The 19,499-nt window shown below is 34.3% G+C and overlaps 3 protein-coding genes across 4 annotated transcripts in view; 2 read left to right on the top strand and 1 right to left on the bottom strand.

The window, feature by feature from the left end:
* LOC105166195 lies at positions 206-3,290 on the bottom strand. Its single transcript, XM_011085455.2, has 4 exons — positions 2,638-3,290; positions 1,439-1,695; positions 1,044-1,221; positions 206-925 (listed from the first exon to the last, which is right to left on the bottom strand). Exons 1-4 carry the CDS (start codon positions 3,034-3,036, stop codon positions 317-319), a joined length of 1,443 nt encoding a protein of 480 aa, XP_011083757.1. The 5' UTR covers positions 3,037-3,290; the 3' UTR covers positions 206-316.
* On the top strand, positions 4,360-8,818 carry LOC105166196. 2 transcript variants are annotated; one of them, XM_011085458.2, is made up of 7 exons: positions 4,360-4,826; positions 6,175-6,389; positions 6,589-6,765; positions 6,846-7,001; positions 7,658-7,934; positions 8,203-8,414; positions 8,488-8,818. In XM_011085458.2, the coding sequence occupies exons 1-7, from the start codon at positions 4,478-4,480 to the stop codon at positions 8,491-8,493; spliced, it is 1,392 nt and encodes a 463-aa protein (XP_011083760.1). In that variant the 5' UTR covers positions 4,360-4,477; the 3' UTR covers positions 8,494-8,818. The 2 variants fall into 2 exon arrangements, with proteins under 2 accessions (XP_011083760.1, XP_011083759.1); XM_011085457.2 differs by having other exon boundaries at positions 4,363-4,826; positions 8,203-8,818.
* The window catches only part of LOC105166197 (exocyst complex component SEC3A), an 18,197-nt gene continuing 12,172 nt past the window's right edge, over positions 13,475-19,499 (top strand). The window contains exons 1-6 of the mRNA XM_011085459.2: positions 13,475-13,791; positions 14,598-14,668; positions 15,444-15,524; positions 15,638-15,705; positions 15,797-15,899; positions 16,767-16,912. Coding sequence (XP_011083761.1) covers positions 13,620-13,791; positions 14,598-14,668; positions 15,444-15,524; positions 15,638-15,705; positions 15,797-15,899; positions 16,767-16,912 — 641 coding nt within the window. The 5' untranslated portion in view covers positions 13,475-13,619. The remainder of the gene's footprint in view (positions 13,792-14,597; positions 14,669-15,443; positions 15,525-15,637; positions 15,706-15,796; positions 15,900-16,766; positions 16,913-19,499) is intronic.

Raw genomic sequence — 19,499 nt, forward strand, 5'->3', positions numbered from 1 at the left:
AACAATAAAAATTGAATGAAAATTTAATGAAACTAACGGAATGAGTTCGATACAAATGAATGTTAAAGAGTATTTGTAATTTTTTGAAAAATGAAGAACTATTTGTATTATGTCAAATTTTAGGAGATATGACAGTAATTTACCCTATTTTTATCTCTGTTCAGTGTTGATGTACTTAACTGCTCACGTTTCTAACTAAAATTCATCATGGAATAGTAAAAGAAGTAACCACTAACTTTAAGCAAAATACTATGTCACAAATCTTTTACTTATATACATACTAAGTACGGGAGTCAGTGACTCTTCGAAACAACCCTCATTTTCTCCTAAGGGCTGCCACTAATTCCACTACATACATAGCAACAAGGTACCATGTAACACCAGCACAAACAACCTGTAACCACGAACTATTAACAATGGCTAGCACCAGAGAACCACCGACGTGGTCTTGTAAACCACCCACCGGCTCTCCAATCTGCAACCGGACCACAAATGCAGCCACAACCGCTGTTCCCAATGGTACACCCCAGCGTAAAGGGCTGCCTGAATCCACCCTGCGGTTCAAGAATTCAGCATTGCTTGGTCGACTTGTTTTCCTTGTTGGACTAGGATCAGCCACAACTTTGGAGCCTGAACCTGGAGTGGTTGTCTCCGGTAGCACAAGGGCTGAGGGCACCCAGTACTCGTTCGTGTTACTTGACAATGTTTCCTTTGGTCGTGCAGTGGTCGTTGCTTGTTTTCTTGCTTCAGCAGCAGCTTTGAGCCTCTTAACACTCGGTCCAGCGTGTTTTCTTGTGCCCGGTTGGGCATTCTGGGTAACTGGAGGCATAGCATCTGTACTCGGAGATTGCCAGTAGAGCCAATTTGATATCATTTGAATGGCTTGAATAGCAGACATTCTTGATGCTGTGTGGGCTTCTGATTCCTTTAGTGAGATATTTTTTGCAACATATATGGCAGTAAAGATTACTTTCTAGAGCAAAACTTCAAATTCAGTATGCTTAAATCATAGATTTAGACAGGAAAAGAAATAAAAAGGCCACCTTGGAGTAGTTTGTGGAAGCCTTATGCTTGGCATATCTGGCCTGGAACTTCTCAACCTCATCAAAAATGTCCGATGCACGTACGCCCACTGTATTGCCTGTCCCGATTCTGACTCTGCCACGGGGTTGTTTGGACATTACAAATTCAAGTGCAGCCAGGTTAGATCTCTCCACAATCCTGTTGTTCAAATTGTACCAGAAATAAGACCACAGAAAAGGAATAACAACAAACAGTGGCAGATTGCTTATTTTTCAGACAAAACAACGTCTTCACAACGATGAAAACAGGGTTCGTCTTGGTTTTGACCTCACCTGATGAAACAGCTGTAGTAGATTGATCAAATGGTAATTCACTCTATCTCTTTAAATATGAACTAAAATAGAGTATGTCTTACGAGATGCAGTCGACTGGACACGCACCGATGGCCTCTTGAATTTTGTATTCGGGATCAGCCCATTGAGCCACAACTCTTGCTCGTCCATAAACTGATTCAACAGCAAACGTTTTCTCAGCAAATAAGGCGCATTTTAGGCAACCCACACACTTGACTTCATCTACAAAAACGGCCCTTTCTTCGCTCTCTGACCCCAGCCACACAGAATATATCGGCTTTCCTGTGTAGCCTTGCAAATCTGCAACTTTTGCCAGCTCCTGAATCATTTTTCAAACTACAATGAATCAAGGTGAATCCTAATGAAGATAAGCATTACTTCTCAGTATTCATCACATCCCATATCAGACCTAAAATTGCAAATCAGCAATCAAGAACTCTTAGCGCTAAAACAGAAATGACAAAAGTCTTGCATGAGTCTATCCATTTTGCAAAAAGAGGTCACAGTTGATCTCCAATCTTCTACAAGATGGACCTCGGTAGACTCTGTTCCAAGAACAACTTAACATAAATTCGCTATTACACGACTGTGTCTTAAGTTCAGCCTCAGATCATATGGCGTACTAGTCAAGAACGTAAAATCTGATTGAGTCTGTAAAGACACGAGAAAACGAGTTTCATATTTAACTCAAACCTCAAATCATTTCATGGAACTAGTTAAGAATACAAGAACTATCTGAAACATGTGTAAAAACATGAAGTAGAGCATATAATTCGTTCAAATTAATTTTAGGAATTTTCTACTCAAATTAATTGATTTTTAGGAATTTGATTCTTGAATAATTAATTTTCTACTCAAATTTTGTTGCATTTTCTATTCCAATTATCATAATCACACATGTATAATTCGTTTAACAATTACATTACAGCTTGTACCTATACTATTGTAAAAGAAAATATTTTCTTGTACCAAATTTAGAATACCCAAAAAGAAAAATCCAATTTTAAATATGATAATTATGCCTCTAAATTAGATAATTTTAAAAATAAACTATAACATTTATTGTTCTTATTAGTTTATTTTTTACAGGAGTGACTTATCATCATTTCAATGCAACTACACTTATTGTGTCTATAATTCTATAATTTGCTAGTTATAACATATTTAAAATATTAAATATTATTTATTATATACTGCAAGAACAACCCGATGTATATTTTAAATAGAATAGTTGGAATACAAAATCCAATCCGCTGAATACCTTATCATAAGCCAAGCGGGAGTTGGGGTCAGAGAGTAGAGCATACGCCTCATTGAGCACGATGGCCATCTCGTGGCCGGAGGGCCCGGCGATATCAGGGTGGCAGCGTTTCTGCAGCCCCCTATAAGCCTCCTTGATCTGTGCTGTGTCGGAGGACGCTTCCACACCGAGAAGTTCGTAGAGATTGAATTCTGTGATGGGCGAATAGTACTGCGAAGACCCAGAAGCTCTGCATGCCGAAAAGCTGGTTCTTGCAGCATTGCTGTGTTGCCGTTGAGGGAAAAACAGCTTCTGGGGTGCGGCGGGGGGGGTGATGATGCTGAACGCTGTTGATTTCAGATTGGGAATTGGGGTTCTTGAACAGGGGGTGTAGAGAAGCGGAGTTGCAGAAGACTGCATTTTGAAATCGGAAGAAGACGAGGAAGAGGATGATGAGAAGGGAGAGGAGTGGAGGAGTCTCCTAAAAACTTGGAGGAAAAGGTTTTTGTTTTCTTGTCTACTCCTTTGCCTTTTTCTTTGACTTTTTTTTTTTTTTGGGGGATAATCTTTTTTGTTTCTTTGCTCGTTCTAAAGATATTTTGGATGCAGGGGAGAATATTATTAAGGTGAATTTGAATAAAATTTAAGAGTGTTTTTGCCAAAATACTCTGAACACTCCATTGTGTTTTGGTAATGGGTCCCAATAAATAAGAGTGAGGCCTTTGATTCATTTCGAATGTGTTCGGTTCGTATTTAATTTAGTAGAACTCGAGATCGGTTTGAATTAAGTTTTATGAGCTCATTAGTTTGAGATGGGTCTTGAGTTTTGATCTGAATTCAAAAACTCGAACGTAATTATTAATAATAATTAATTATTTTTTCAAACTTTGAAACTTTAAGTTTTTATTCCCTCACTCCAGTAATTTAAAAATTATGATTTGAAATTAAGTACTGACGTATTTGTATTTGAGATATTAATAATATATCTGGTTAGTATACTATGTAATAAATATTTAGCCGGTTATGGCAATTAGGTTTACAACAATAATTATGAAAAACCATATTAATATCCCTTCAGTCAATATCAACACTCCCAATTTTTTATGATTTATATGAATAATATCTCACAATTTGATTTAGAAAAATATTTATTTTTTTAGAATTCAAAAATTAATTTAAACAATTAATCGAGTTCAGGGAGGGGAGGCCGTGGCAACAACTAGGGCAGGGTAGTGTTTAGGTTTTCAAGGGAAGAATCGGACTGATTTGGGATTTCTCAAAATGAAGTGAGACAGGTCTTGGATCCACCCAAACCTAGGGATTCTAAACTTCTCCTGCTGACTCCAAGAAGGACCCAAACCCATCGGTGCAAGTTTGACCCGACTATTTATATATATATATACATATACATATATTTGGATTCAATTTGGACTAATATCTTAGAGTGAATTTGAATTGATGGATTTGTATTCGAAATAAAGATTTAGAGAAAATATTTCAAACGACTCCATTTGAAAAAAAATTGAAATTCATGCATATTTATCAAAATTTAGTTCAAAACTAAAATGGAAGGATTTAAAATTCTTTATTTTGTAAGTGAGATAGTTTAGTTGTAAGTGAGATAGATTAAGATAAAAAATATTATAATTTTTTATTTTATGAAATCAAATATGCTAACTTGTAACCAAATTGCAGCAATCTCCCTCGACAAAAAGTGCAATTTTCCCCATAATAATTATACGAATTTTCCCAAATTACGGTTTTTTAACTTTTTACAACCTGTGACGACGTCGTAAGCAAGCTGAATTTTGCTCTCAGGCTCTGCCTTTGCCTTGACCGACGATCAGCTACTGAGCAATCAATGGCGAACAACAGCATATCAATAACCGTCTCCGACGACGACACTGAAGATCCCTCGGGTCGTATGCGGGTCCGGGTCCGCCGTAAGCGCAAGAAACCGGGTCCGCGAAGGAGGCTCGACTTCACCCAGAAAATCGTCACTATACTCCTCAAGTGGTGGCCCGCGCTACTGCTCCTCATTGCCGTCACGCTCCTTGTTTACGAGGCCTTCAAAATCGGCGGCGGTGACAGCCGTAGCTCTCCGCAAGTCAAGAATTTCGACAAGGTTGTTACTGGGGGTAGTGGTAAACCTCAGGGAAACTTGAACAGGCTTGATCCCACTACCCGGATTGTTCGGGGCGTTAGAGAAAGTGAGTCGTGCTTTCTTTGATTTTGCTTCTTACACTTTTTCGATAGTATCTGCATCTTCGGATACGGATGGATGTGTTTTTGGTATTAATTTGGTGGTTCAGAAGTTGAAGGAATGGGATTGAACTAGATGAGAATTACTAAATCGTCTATTGCTGGGAAAAAAGATGAAGTTTTGATTTGTTTTTGCCGACACAAATGCAGATATGCCTATGCATTGGATTGTTAATCGAGTTACAATATGTTTTTACTTGTTTCATGGCTTATTATTTTGCAGATATGATGTTTTATGAATCATATACTTTCATGTGTTAGTCCACAGCTTAAGAAATAAATGGAGCATGCAGCAAAATACTTAATGTTTAACCCCTTACTCCACCTTTTCAGATTTGAGGTCCTGATTACTGACAGTTTTGATTGACTACATTCTCTCTTGCACTGCAATTTTATTGTGTTATTGTGATCTTGCCTAAGATTTGCCTCTTAACTATCACTTTATCATTCTAAACATATCATGATTTCTTTACATGGGTCCACGAACAAATTGTTGACAATTGCTTTCAGGAAGTAGAAAAAGCAAGTTAAGGGCTTTTGTCTTGTTCTCACTGTGCCATAAGTTGATCCTGGTTAGTTTCTGATAATAGGGTATTATTAGATAACTATAAGTAGCAAATTGTGTTAGATAAATTTATGTTATTCGTACGTGTGTATGGAAAAGCCTGCAGTTCTACTTGATTTCCTGCATTGCTGTTTGATGTTCTACTAAAACTTGTGATGAGGTTGCCTGTCCATTATTTTGTTGCTAACATCTGTATTTTCTTTCAAGTAATTGCATCACTACCCAACTACAGAGTCATTAATAACCAAAATCCACTTCCGATTGTTTTGCAGCAATTTTGAGGATCATATCTAAATGTGTATATCTGTATCCAGATGTAACTGTAGATTGTGGAATTGGAGAACATATAGTATAATTAAATTTGAAAGTCAAAGGCAAGTAGTAGTACGGGAAACAATAAGTTTATGAATAATGGGGGAATCTGGTTACTGTTTTCGGATTTATTATTCAGATGAATATCCAAATCAGGATTTTAATTCTTGGATGAAAAAGACAGAACTTTTTCATCTCATGTTTGTTCCCAAATGTTTACCATATCACTGTCAAAGAAGCAATTTCCCCGAGAGCCATGGGTGTCACGTGGAGCAATGCCAGTGAATTATTCTTAAGTGTAGTTTTTACAGCAATTTTGTTATTTAGTTTCGACTATGTCTTGAGCTTCTCATGGACTAAGACATGTTATTACAAGAACATCTTGATAATTTATGACACTCTTCTCTGAAATATGTCAGGATGTTTGAAGCTCCTGCCTCCTGAAGAACTTGAGCATTTAGATCTTCCCAAGGATGTGGACTCTTTTAGTCCAGTAAAGAAGTTGGTGTACATCACAGAGAATGCTACCTATGAAGAAGGGAAGTTTAACTTATCCACAGAATATTTGGAGGGTACAAGATTTAATTTGTTCACAGGAAGCCAAACTCTTGAGCAGAGAGAGCAAAATTTTAAGGTAGTAAGCTGTATTTTGCCTTTCTAACCCAAGGTCTATTTGACAAAGTCTTTTTCATGCTCTAAAAGTGAATCATTATATATTAATCAGTCAGATATTCAGATGATGCTTCATGGTTCTGTACTTATTTGTGGCATATTCTTAATTTGTATGCCTTATTTTACTTGAAAGAGTAAGGGCCAAGATTATGATGTTACAGGTCACTGAAACAGCTGGAATCCACTGTGGCTTCTACAGTGACAATGGAGGTTATAGCATTTCTGATGAAGACAAAAGCTACATGCAGACTTGCAAAGTTGTAGTTTCTACTTGTGCATTTGGTGGTGGAGATGATCTGTATCAACCAATAGGAATGTCTGAGACATCGCTTCAGAAGGTCATCTTTGTATATGCAACAAAGCTTCTGGAAACTCTGTAATCTTTCACTAATGTTTATTGTAATAAAATTTTTTGCAGGTTTGCTATGTGGCATTCTGGGATGAAATTACTCTTGCAACACAGGAAGCACAGGGGAATAAAGTTGATGAAAACCATTCTATTGGGCAATGGCGTGTTATACTAGTCAGGGATTTACCTTTTAGAGACCAAAGACTTAATGGGAAAATTCCAAAGGTATGAACTTCTAGGTCCCTCTCATTCATTTTCCACACAATCTATTAAAGTATGAATGGACAATGATAACTCATAACAGCAGTTTCCAACTTACAAGCTTTGGTTGCTTGGGTTTAGGCTTGATGAATTCAGATTTGTTTTTGTAATTTTGTTGTATAAAATCATGAAGCTTCTAGAGAGTGGACATTTGAACTTTTGAGTTCTGGAATTATGTTTTATTGTAATGGTGCATGGGGGCTATGTATCATGAGAGGAGTATCTTTTTACTATTTGAGTAGTCCTGTTTACACCATTTGTATATTATACTATCATTCTCGTTGCTTTTGTTTATGGCTGAGTTCTACTGCACTTAAATTCAAGCCTTATGGGCTGGAAAAGAATCTGATATCGTTCCTGCCTTTAATTTCTCCTGTTAAACTAGGATAAGCATCTGTCAGGGTCATCTTAGCTTTTATGTTCCAAAGAAATGCTTCCTTCAGCTTTCTACGTGTGAAAGATTGCACCAAGAACCTCTCAAAACAGTTGCTGCTTCAATTTTTTCAGTCACAGCAGGCAGCATTTATTGTTTGTGCTTGTGTCAGCAGTTTGAACTGTTGATATTTCATTTTCATACGATAATTGCACTTGTGTTGATAATTGTTATGCTGTTCGCTCAGATGCTTCCCCATCGCCTTTTTCCGAATGCTAGATATTCTATATGGGTGGATTCAAAGTCTCAATTCAGGAGAGATCCTCTGGGTGTCTTGGAGGCATTACTGTGGCGTTCAAATGATGAACTTGCAATTTCAGAACATGGGGCCCGCAGTAGTGTCTATGATGAGGCAAAAGCTGTTGTCAGGAAAAATAAGGCAACTCCGGAGGAAGTCCAGGTGCAAATGGCACAGTATCGCCTGGATGGCCTTCCTGAAGATAAGAGGTTTGATGGGAAGAAAGGTATGGTTTTGGAATCACAAAAGTACAACAATTTGAAAACATTTATGAACCTTCATCCAGTTATTATGTGGTTGATGCCAACACTCGCTTTATGATTGTATTATCTCTGTTTTTCTCTTTGCTGCTCATTTCTGAGTTATCATAAAGATCACTCGTTTACTTTTCTAAAAAGTTAGACTATATCCTAGTTGCTTACAAATTCCTGCATTTTACCATTTGATACATAATAACTGAAATATTAATTTGCACTTTTGATATACACATGCAGCTCTAGCCGAGGCTTCCATAATTGTGAGGAAGCACACTCCAATGACTAATTTGTTCATGTGTCTTTGGTTTAATGAGGTGGTTCGCTTCACTTCACGTGATCAACTCAGTTTTCCATATGTTCTCTGGCGGCTCAAAGGGTTAACAAACATCAATATGTTCCCCGTCTGCACTAGAAAGGATCTTGTGAATAGCATGGGTCATATACGCAAGGCAAAGCCTCTAACAAATTGATTTCTTTGTTCGCTGCATTTATTCATCAACCTAATTTGGCTTCAACTTCCAGTCATGAACGTAAGCAGCAAGAGCAAGCCAGCTGAAGATCTGATTGGTTGAGTACATCACACCTTTGGTAAATCTTGCCTGATTATGTCAACACTTACATTTTTTTTAGACCTAGAGGCGATGATAGCAGTGTACGTTTTCTTCATCATGGGTTCAGCGATGGGGGTATTGGAGGTGAAAATTTGTTGTAAATTGTTTGTTAGACCTTCATGCTGGTGAAATGACATTGCTGCATAGGGTAAATTTCTGTATTCCTCTGTTCAAGAATGGAGTTCACTGCAGTGGGATTTGCTGTTCAAGAATGGAGTTCACTTACGATTTGTGTTCGAATTTTGTTTAGGCATTTGGTGAGTATAAACAGATGTTCTAATTCGTATGCTGAATCCCGTATATTTAAGCACTGGTTAGTATATTACCATGGGGTTAATTATTTTTACATTATTAAAATAAAAGAAAATTATAAAAATATAATTTAAAATATATAATAAATTTATGTCGAGTCGTGGATGTGATCCACAACTCGACTAAAAAAATATTTTTTTCTAAAAAAAGGAAGGTATCGAGGATGTCATCCATGACACCAATTTTTAATCTATTTTTTTCTATTTAGTTTTGGTTTTTATAAATTAATTATATTTAATTAATTTTTAACAACATAAAAAAAATAAAAAAATCATAATGTTAGAATTGCATTAATTTCAAAAAATACAATGAATTATACAAATATAATGATGTATATATTTTTATACAATTTTAAAAAGATACAAATTAATTTCTAAAAATAGAATAGTATACAAATTTTTATACAAATGTAAAAAAGTTAATTATTGTTGAGAACCCTGCAGCGGCACATTTGATTGTGTAGAAGAATCTCTTTGTTATGTATGTTGCCTTTCACACATTTGCGGCCAATCCAAATCGTTGTGAATACGTGATGTTTGATTTTGACCAGGACGTATAGATATACGAATAGTAGTGTCGTGGACCAATTCAAATTTCGGGACATTCCAATAATTTTTGGAACGCCCAAATTCAAATGACTTAGAATATGTATTTCTGCAAGCCATTAAATCATAATAATCCTTCACCATTGATGTAGCATTAATCATGTATGTAGTGCATATTTTTCTAGCATAATTGCAAGGGATGCCACATTGAGTCCACTTGCCGCATGAACATTCTTGGTTCACAATTTTGACAACATGAGTATTGAGTCCATGTCCATTCTGAAGCTTTGTAACAACCGAGGTGGACTGTTTAGACTGATAGTATTTTGTGACCGTATACTCAACAGAATTTTGTTATCAATGTGTGAACATCTTGTATGCAAAATCCGTCCACAATTGGTTGTTGGTCAACATTACACTACTTTTTGCAAACCTCTCGCGAAAATAATGGACAGTACGTTGAAGAGTCATCTCAACTATTGCTGTCAACGGTAGGCGGCGAGATATTGATGCATTCTGATATGTTGGTCGTCAAAATACTGCATCGCCATCCATCATGAGAAGCTGTCCATTTTTTTCTTGTTAATCTGGTCTAAGAATCAGATTCAAACGCACATAGTTTTGGCTCTTTATCTCTTCCATAATTTGATTGAATTTTCTGATTTGATATTCAAAGTCAACTTTCCAACAAAGATCCTTCAACACGATATTTTGTAACGACTGTTGAAATTAGAATACACATGCCTCAAGCGATATCGGTGCACACCTTGAGGTGGCACAAAATCCGAACTTTCACCTACTGTTTTAATGATATCTGAGTGACGGTCAGAAATAAGGCACATCCCACGTCGCCCGCTTATAACATGTCTACTCAATTGTGTAAGAAACCACTTCCAAGATGAATAGGATTCTTCATTGACAATTGCAAAATTAAGGAGTACCTGTCCATTTCCATCCATGACAGCAACAACAAATATTTTGTGCTTGTATTTTGTGTATAAATGGATTCCATCTAAACTAATAAGTTTGCAACAGTATTGGAACCTTTCGATACACGGTTTGAAGGCCTAAAAAACGTATCCTATCACGTATATACTAGTTGATGGTTGGAAGGCTTTGTATTTCTATTCAACAATAGTTCCTTGATTAAATTTTTTGAGAACCCCCATGTATTTGGTAGTTTTAGAACTGAGCTGTCCCATGTGCCGTAAATAAAATATGTCATCTTTAAACTGTATCATGCCTTTTGGTATGATATATCGTACCATGTTGATCTTTCACAGTTTGAATAACATGCTTTATTCTGTATGTGGGGTTGCATTTCACCTGTCCTAAAAGCAAGGAAGCAACATAAATTCTATCTAGATTGCCATATTCAAGGGACATATAATTCAAAATACATGTATGGTTTTCCCATATTTAGTTATTATCCAACGTCCAATCTTTTGTTTTAAAATTCCTTGTAGCTCTCATCTACACCTTATATTTGAAAAAAATAAATATCAATCAATCAACTAATGATATATGCTTATGCGTTAACATATATACAAATATATATATATATACCTAGGTTGCGTTGTTTATAGACCATTTTTCACTTGACTTTCAAACTCTCAGTTATAAAATATTCGTGATGTGCGTATCGTATCGAGTGATCTTTTACCGCATCTATTAAATGTTCTTTATTTTTGAAAATCATTCCTACATCAAGTCTGCCTTCATTCTTATCATAAAATTTTGCATACTTCATGGTTGATATACCAATGGAATTCGTAGGTACCTTCGGGAATGTTTGTTGAGAAATGGGATAGAGTGATACAATGCTTGCTGAGTAGTCCTATTTTGTATAGCCGGTTCAGAGGATGATGACGTACCTGTGCAAATATTTCATCCATAACATTTATGTCAACATCGTTTAGTCCATCCTCAAGTGAAACTGGACATTCCATTACATCTGGTTCAGAAGCACCATTTGAATTATAGGCAAAAGGGTCTTCTAGCTCAGCCTCATGGGGTATAAAATGTTTGGCAGGGTCTTCTGCCTCAGCTTCGTGGGGTAAATTTTCGGATACATCAGCATGTGATTGGATAGGCTCTGTTAATTGTTTCAATATTTTTAAGTCCTTGGGTAAAATTGACCATATTGGGAGTATATATAAAAATTTGTATACTATTTTATTTTTACAAATTAATTGTACTTTTTTAGAATTGTATAAAAAAATATACACTATTACATTTGTATAGTTCATTGTATTTTTAAAATTAATACAATTTTAACATTATATTTTTTTAATTTTATTATTTTGCTAAAAATTAATTGAATATAATTAATTTATAAAAAATAAAACTACACAAAATAAAAAGATTAAAAATTGGTGTCGTGGTTGACATCCACGACACCAAGTCGTGAAAACTATCCACAACACCCTCCTTTCTAAAAAAAAGATAATTTTTTTAGTCGAATGCACGACTCGACATAAATTTATTATATATTTTATATAAATTATATTTTTATAATATTCTTTTTTTTGAATAATATAAAAATAATTAACCCTATTACCATGGCTAACACCCCTGTTGTATGAGCAATATTCCCCAGTTACTTTTTCATTAAAAGAATTAAAAAAAGAAAACATGGGTAAGACATCTGAAGAAAGAGTCCAAGAAATATTAGTTCTATTATTTTGGCCACATAATTAAATAAAGGCCTATTGATGTTCTCTCGCTGTTAATTAGGTAGCAAATGAGTATCCCTCTATTTTATTATTATTTTTATAATAATAATTAAAATAAATCTCTAAAACACAAATTTATTTATTATAAAAAATAATTAATGAGCATTTATATATATTTTTGTTTACAAAAACTGCATACAGTTCTGCAACAATCATTAACATATACGTGACATAATCAATAATATATATGATTTCTTCAAATTATGAATGTATAATGCTTTTGATCTATTTTTAAATAAATAAATACTTTGTAAAAAATATGATAAATGAGGTAACAAATATATCAGAATGTATAAATTATTTTTCGTGATTTATAATAAAACGTCACTTATCAATTAAAGAAAAGTACTTTTTAATTTAATTTCTAATTAATATTTTGATTTAATAAAAAAAATAGAGAGTAATATAAACAAAAAATAAATAAAAACAAAAAAAATTTTCACCAATCTTTAAATTATAAATTAAATATTAATATATCATCTCCTATTTACGTTTTTTTTAGCTTTTTCAATAACTATCTATTTTATCAAGGTGGCTTTAATTTATATAAATTATTATTATATTTTAAAAAAATTATACATACATCCCTCAAAATATATCTATATTATTATACAAACTACCTGTATTTTTGTTGTCAATTCAGGGGTGGTTAATTTAAATAAATCATAAACCAAAGTGTGAATGTAATTATCTCTACAATTAAATCATATAATTTATTTGATCATAAACTGTACCATGATTGATAAATGAATACTTAAGGAAAAAAAAGGGCTGATTACACTCTCGTCTTATGAGATTTGGTGCAATTATATGTAAATCCTTGTAATTTGAGAAATTACATTTTTAACATCCTTGAAATTTACTTTCATCTAACAAATAAGTCTATTCGTTAGTCAAAGTTCACTAAATTTGTTGATACTAACAAAAAAATTGAAGTAAAATTGATATTAACTCTCAATTGACTTATCATTTATTGGAGGTCAAATAAATCTTTTTATGGCAAAACTACCTTTATAACGATAAATATAAGTATATTAGTACTCAGTTAATTGCGGGTAAATATTTATTTATTTTTATTAATATCAGCAAAATTCGGTGAATTTTAATTAATGGAGGGACTTATTTATTAGATATAAGCAAATTTAAAAAATGTTAAATATAAATTTTAAAATTATAAAAAATTTATGTGTAATTATATTAAATTTTAAGGGAGGAAAGTGTCATTATAAAAAAAGAAAAAAAAGGAGAGAGAGAGAGAGAGAGAGAGAGAAACTATTTCTTTGGATCAAATGATATATTTGTTTGTAAAAAAATATTGAAGATGGAGACATGGTTTCATGCTCATAATTTAATTTAGAATTAATTGTCGTAATCTTTGTTAATCTCATCATTTCTTAGACTTCATACAGAATAACCAACCAAATAATTTTGTCGTAAGAGCTCCGAGAAGAATGGCGAGATCGAGCGCCGATGATGAGCAGCTACGCCGTGCATGCGAGCTGGCTATCGAGGACGAAACCGTCGTAATGTCTATCAGGGTGGTCAAGAGCGGGGGCATCTGGGGAAAGCCCGGCAAATTGGGCCTCCGGCACATGGCCAAGCCTCGTGTTCTTGCTATTTCAAGTATTTCAATTTAATTATTTTACATACATGCATCCGTTGTTTGTCGCCATATCTCCGTGTAAACGTATGTGTTGGGCTGTCAAGGAAAGATTTGGGGTGATCATTTGAGCAATTTTTTGAGGGAGTGAACTGGATTACAAATTAATCTTTACACTGATGTTTCTGAATTGTGGAGTCTCTATTGGCTCCTTTAGTGGGAAGGAGTCAATGGGCTTGGATTCAGCATATAGTGAATCAATTCCGTGGGTTTGGGGCTTAATTGTGGAATGCATGAACAAGCATGGCATTTTACGAGTGATTGTAATTCGAAATAGCTCTATAGGGTTTGTTTACAATCTTACTCTTGTCGTTCCATGTTCATCTAGAGTGAGCATTGCTCTAAACTTTTGATGCTTCCTTGGCATCCATGCTCTTTTTATTAGTGCTGTTAGCAGTAACATAAATTGAGTTATTAAGCTTGTTGCTGAAGATGGTACCAAAAGAAGTCATTCTTCTTCTCCCCAGTTCTCCAGAACGCTAAGAAGAGCTTGGACAATAAAAAAGAGTACCTCTTGTTAGGTGAAAATAGTTTTAACGATGACATAGTACTGATCACACCATTATTTCGATTATAATGAAGGACATACTTGGCTGCTTTGTCTGTTTTGACCTGTTCGTACAGGAAATATTTCGCAGGAAGTAATGTCTCTATATAACTGCACCTATACTACTTAACTTGCATGATTGCATCTCGGATGAAGTGCAGTATCAATGTCCTAAAGTTCAAGGGACAGATTATTTGGTCAATGATTCATGGTTCCTTGCAGCTAAGGTAAAAGGTAAACGGACTAAAGCTTTTCTTCGTGTTCTCAAATATTCCAATGGAGGTTATCTTGAGGTAAGTATCAAATGTTTTGTTAAGGTTTCCTTTGAATTGAGACCGATAAGATATTAAATATTAAATGATTGCCCTCTCTAACATTTTAAGCATGTCGATGAGGTGGTCTTTTGACATGGTATTATGAGTCAAAACAAACAAGAGGTCATGGGTTCGGTTACAAAAAAGGGTTTCACTTGTAGGGTTTGTATGTGAAGGAGGCATGTCAAGATATTAAACATTAAATGATTCTCCTTTTTAACATTTTTAAGCTTTTAATTTAAGCTTTTAGATAAGGTGGTCGTTCAACACAGACTTATCCACAAACTTGTTTAGATGAATAAAGAATCTCTTTCAAGTTTGTTGTGGTCTATTTGTTCCATTTGTTCGGTTTCTGTTTAATCAAATTTAGCGGAAAGATCTAGTGAATTTCTCTGTGAAAGGAGGAAACAAGATCAATGTAGAATCACTCAAGAGGGTGTTTAAACTCACGTTTTGAAAAGCTAAACACGTTTCGTTTTATAGTATATTTTTATACCTCATCTGGACATGCATACATATACAACAATGATGTTTGAAAAATTGGTATATATATCAGAAGTATGCACTGAGAATAAAAAGGGACACCTGGGAAAAATAAGAATAGGTTGAAGACTCGTGGAAACAGACTGTAGCTAAAATGTTGCATGTTAAATATCTGCTATACCTTCCTGATTTACTGAAGCAACTGGTCTTTTGGTAACTTGTTTGTAGTACACATCACTGTCTTATATAGATCTATTTCTTCCACATATAGGCTGCAAAAATGTACAAGCTAAAGCATCTTTCAAAAGTGGAAGTTTCAACGGACGATCCAAGTGGTTGTACTTTTATGCTGGTATAGCTCATTAATTAGATCTTCATCTTTTTACTCTAATTTATGTTTTAATAAAATCATGTCACATGTTAGAGACATGTTCTCAATCTCATTATGCTAATCCATTGATGAAGGGTTTTGATAACCTTAGAAATCAGAGTGTTGCCCCAACTCAGTGGACGATGCGCAATGTTGATGACAGGTAGGCCACAGCTCTGGTTTCGCAGATCCACTAGTTGTTTGGTAACTTTTTCTTAGTTCCTCTTTTTCAAGATGATGATTGTATGTTGTAGGAATCGTCTTGTGCTTTGCATCTTAAATATCAGCAAGGATTGCATGGTAAATATTCCTAAAGTTGTTGGCATTGATGTCGTGGAGATGGCTCTTTGGGCTAAGGTGCACAGTTCTCTTTGCTCTTTGGACCTCAATTTTTGTGTAGTTTACAAGAAGCTGTTCTTGATACACATTTCTGCAGCATTCTAGTTATTAAATTCTTAATTAGGTGACATTGATTTAGTATTTCAAAAGTATTTTGTTCTTTACTAACTTATATTCACAGTGACAAATAGTTAATGAATCTTCCTTTGAAGATATCATTCAGAATTTATGTTTATGACTGAACCCTTTTCATGATTATTTTATGAATATACATTAAACAAGGACTGGAGTGAAGAGGTGTTCTTTCTCGTCAAAATGGAACGAGAGATGCTCTTTTTCATAGAACAGATACTTGCATATGTTCAAAAACAGAAGAAATCTTTACATTATCTTTTTCCAAATTGTTTGCATGAATTTGTACTGATTCTCTGCTCAGTGAATGTTAAGAACAGATTAAACATTAGTAATATCGAGTTCCCATTCTTATTGTCGTAATTTAGACATTTAATTTACGGTATATCCTAGATTTGTTTTCTGTAGTTTTTTAACTTGTGTGTTTCCTGATTATTTACATCAATTCAAACTAATCCTCTGCTAGATGAACCTCATCTTCTTAGTCAGATAACACTATGAATTTAAAGATTTTGAGATGCAGTTTTCTTCATCAATAATTTAAACTTGTAGTCTGTTTTATATCTTAAATTTCTGGTCATGGGATCATGATGTCTTTTCGTGATCATTTGCATCAGTTTCTGTCTAATAATCTGCGACAAGTATCATCTGCTTAATCCAAGAGATTATCTATTCATGATTTTGATTTCCCAGTTCCTTTGTAGACTCTCATCAATAACTTTGAACTTGGACACTGTATTATATCTTGTATAGCAAAATACACAAGCAATTCCTAAGCAGCAGGGGGACCTTCCAGAGGGTATGTTACCAGCTGGCTTTACAGAAGACTTAAATTTGACTGTTGAAAGAGACCTTGTATCTCAAGCAGAGGAAGCGGACATGGAGGCCCTTTTAGGCACGTACGTACTTCAATTTTCAAAGTGAAAACCTCTCTACTTTTGATGAATTTGTAGATTAAGAGTAGCGTAAGTGGGTTTCGTTAAACAAATTTAAATTCCTATGAATATAAATGCCAAAGGAAGTGGTAAAATTTTATTATATTCATGAAGATGACATACTATTGAAGTAAAATATTACGGACGCAAGAAATGTGTATATATGTATTACAAGTAATAAGTGCATGGCAAAATATATGTATATATTAATTATTAACTATTATAAAAATACAACATTCTTAATAAATGGCATTCTAATTAACTATTAAATAAAAAAGGGTCATGCTTTAAATGAAACTGTTATTAATATTTGGACCATATAGTCGTGTAATACTAAAATTCTAGTATTAATCGAATTATTAAATTATTGACTATTATATATTAATTAGCTATATTTAATAAGCAAAAGTTAATTGAATGAAATGAAATCTCCAATTAAATTTTATTTGACCAAAAAAATTAAATTGAACTGTTTTATTATGTAATTAATAACTAATGATAGAATCATTCTCCTACATGCTCTTGATAAATTCATCCATCTCTTTGTTATAGATTATAGAGTCTAGGCAATTGATCCTTCAGGAAATTACACCTGTAACCCTTTCTTTCATTCTCTTACTGTCTCCAGATAGCCTTCAATATTTTCTTATATCCTCTCATCTTGGAGGCAAGGTGGGAACCAAGATCAAGGCTTTCATTTGGTCATTACTAAATGAGAGGCTAAACACCTGATCTGCAGAAAATGAGGAGACCTTATAAGGCAGTCTGCAAAAGTGTTGTATCATGTGCAAAGTCACTAGGAGAATTATAGGGGCAATGCACAGATGTGGTGGCATTTGGGAGAGACTATTTGATTTATTAAATGATTTGGTTGAAGTTCCATCTTCAATAAATGAAATTGGTGAATTTGATTTATTCATCTGGTTTGTAGGGTCATGAGTAAGCAAAGAAACTACGATATTGTGGAAATTATCCAAATTTTCTATGCATTGGTGTATTTGGGTAGGAAAGAATGCACCTATAGTCAGAGACTATTGCTTATTGTTGCATTTATAAAGAGAGTTACACAGCCTGCTGTCCTTAGGTGTGAGTATCTAGGTCTTTCAGGGGTCTATCTTTGGGGGGCTTGCAGAGATACAGACGAGCTCTTTTGTATAACTTCGTCAAGCCTTAAGGGCTTTCTGTCATGTTCCTTGTAATCCTTCTTTCTTAATGAGATTCATATAATATAAAAAGAATGGTTGTCAGTGGAGGGATAATGTATTAAAATAGTTGATTGGTATTTGGTTTTCCCTTGCTTCCTGTAATTTTGATAAGATCAGTAGCTTTGTTCAAGCCAAGAAAATCTAATATTATCTATTTATTTTAACATAAGAATTGTTAATCTCAATGTTATGTACTTGACAAATATATTGAATGAAAAGTTAACATGAAATTTCAAACTTTTAAATTGTCCTCTAAGTGTATTCCAGATCAGCAGGGACAAGCATGAAAAGATATGGCTACAGAATTAGTTCTTTTCTTAATGACATAACATATAATCTCTCCCAAGTTGTCGCTCATCTGTACAACCAGGTGGGTAACCAAAAGGCTTCCTGTTAATGTAATCCAGAGTTAGCTTTTGTCATATCACCCTTTTCTTTTAATTGGACTAATCTGGATAGTGTTTATCTACTATTTTGGCTTTGCTGGACCAAAGTGGATGCTATTATGAATGTGTATGTGTCTGTTTATTTGTTTCTGTGTGTCTGTGTCTCCACACACACACAGAGGCACATATCCAAATACACACAATCTGCACTCCAAATATATGATGGAGCCTTCATTAACATTGACTGAAAATTGAAGCTCAAAAGTAAATCATGGAATAAACCCCAAAAAGAGTTTATCTTCAAGTGCAGATTTGTCTCCATTCATAAGCCTCCAAATTTGGGAACTTTGTCATCAGTGGAAAATGCTCTACTCTTTATATTTCCCCTATTTATTTCAACTGTCTAGCATGCATTTATGATAGTTATCTTCATCACATACATATAATTGTTCTTTATGGGGTGAATATCTGATTTTATTGCTGATATTGTCCTTGGTTAAAATTTTTGGGAAAACAAAGGGGTAGAGTTCAAGTGTGATTGGTAGAAAAGGACAAGGACTTTTTATCCAGCGTGACAAAATATGAAGGAAATAAGTTACACAAAGGGTGACAGGTGTGTCCCTGCTGACAAATCAAGAGGAAACGTACTTTTCAAGGATAACTTATGTAAACTAATCGTCAGTCGTCATAATTTTCCCACAAATTGCTTTGTATGCAACCTATTAGTCGATTGGAACTAGAAGATTATAAATGAATTTATTGTTTCTTTCACTTAGATGTTCATACTTTATTAGAATTTTATGAGTTAATAAGTCAAAGGTCGAGTCAATTATTCCTCCACTAAATTGGAGAAAATTGTATTGGAGTCTGGAGCTTTTGCTACTTTATATTTTTCTTTCCATTTTGTAGCTATAGGCTATTTGAGGTAGCTTGTGGTTTCTTTATGCTTTCTCACTACTC

This window comes from Sesamum indicum, linkage group LG7, assembly GCF_000512975.1.
Source record: "Sesamum indicum cultivar Zhongzhi No. 13 linkage group LG7, S_indicum_v1.0, whole genome shotgun sequence".
Taxonomy (NCBI): domain Eukaryota; kingdom Viridiplantae; phylum Streptophyta; class Magnoliopsida; order Lamiales; family Pedaliaceae; genus Sesamum; species Sesamum indicum.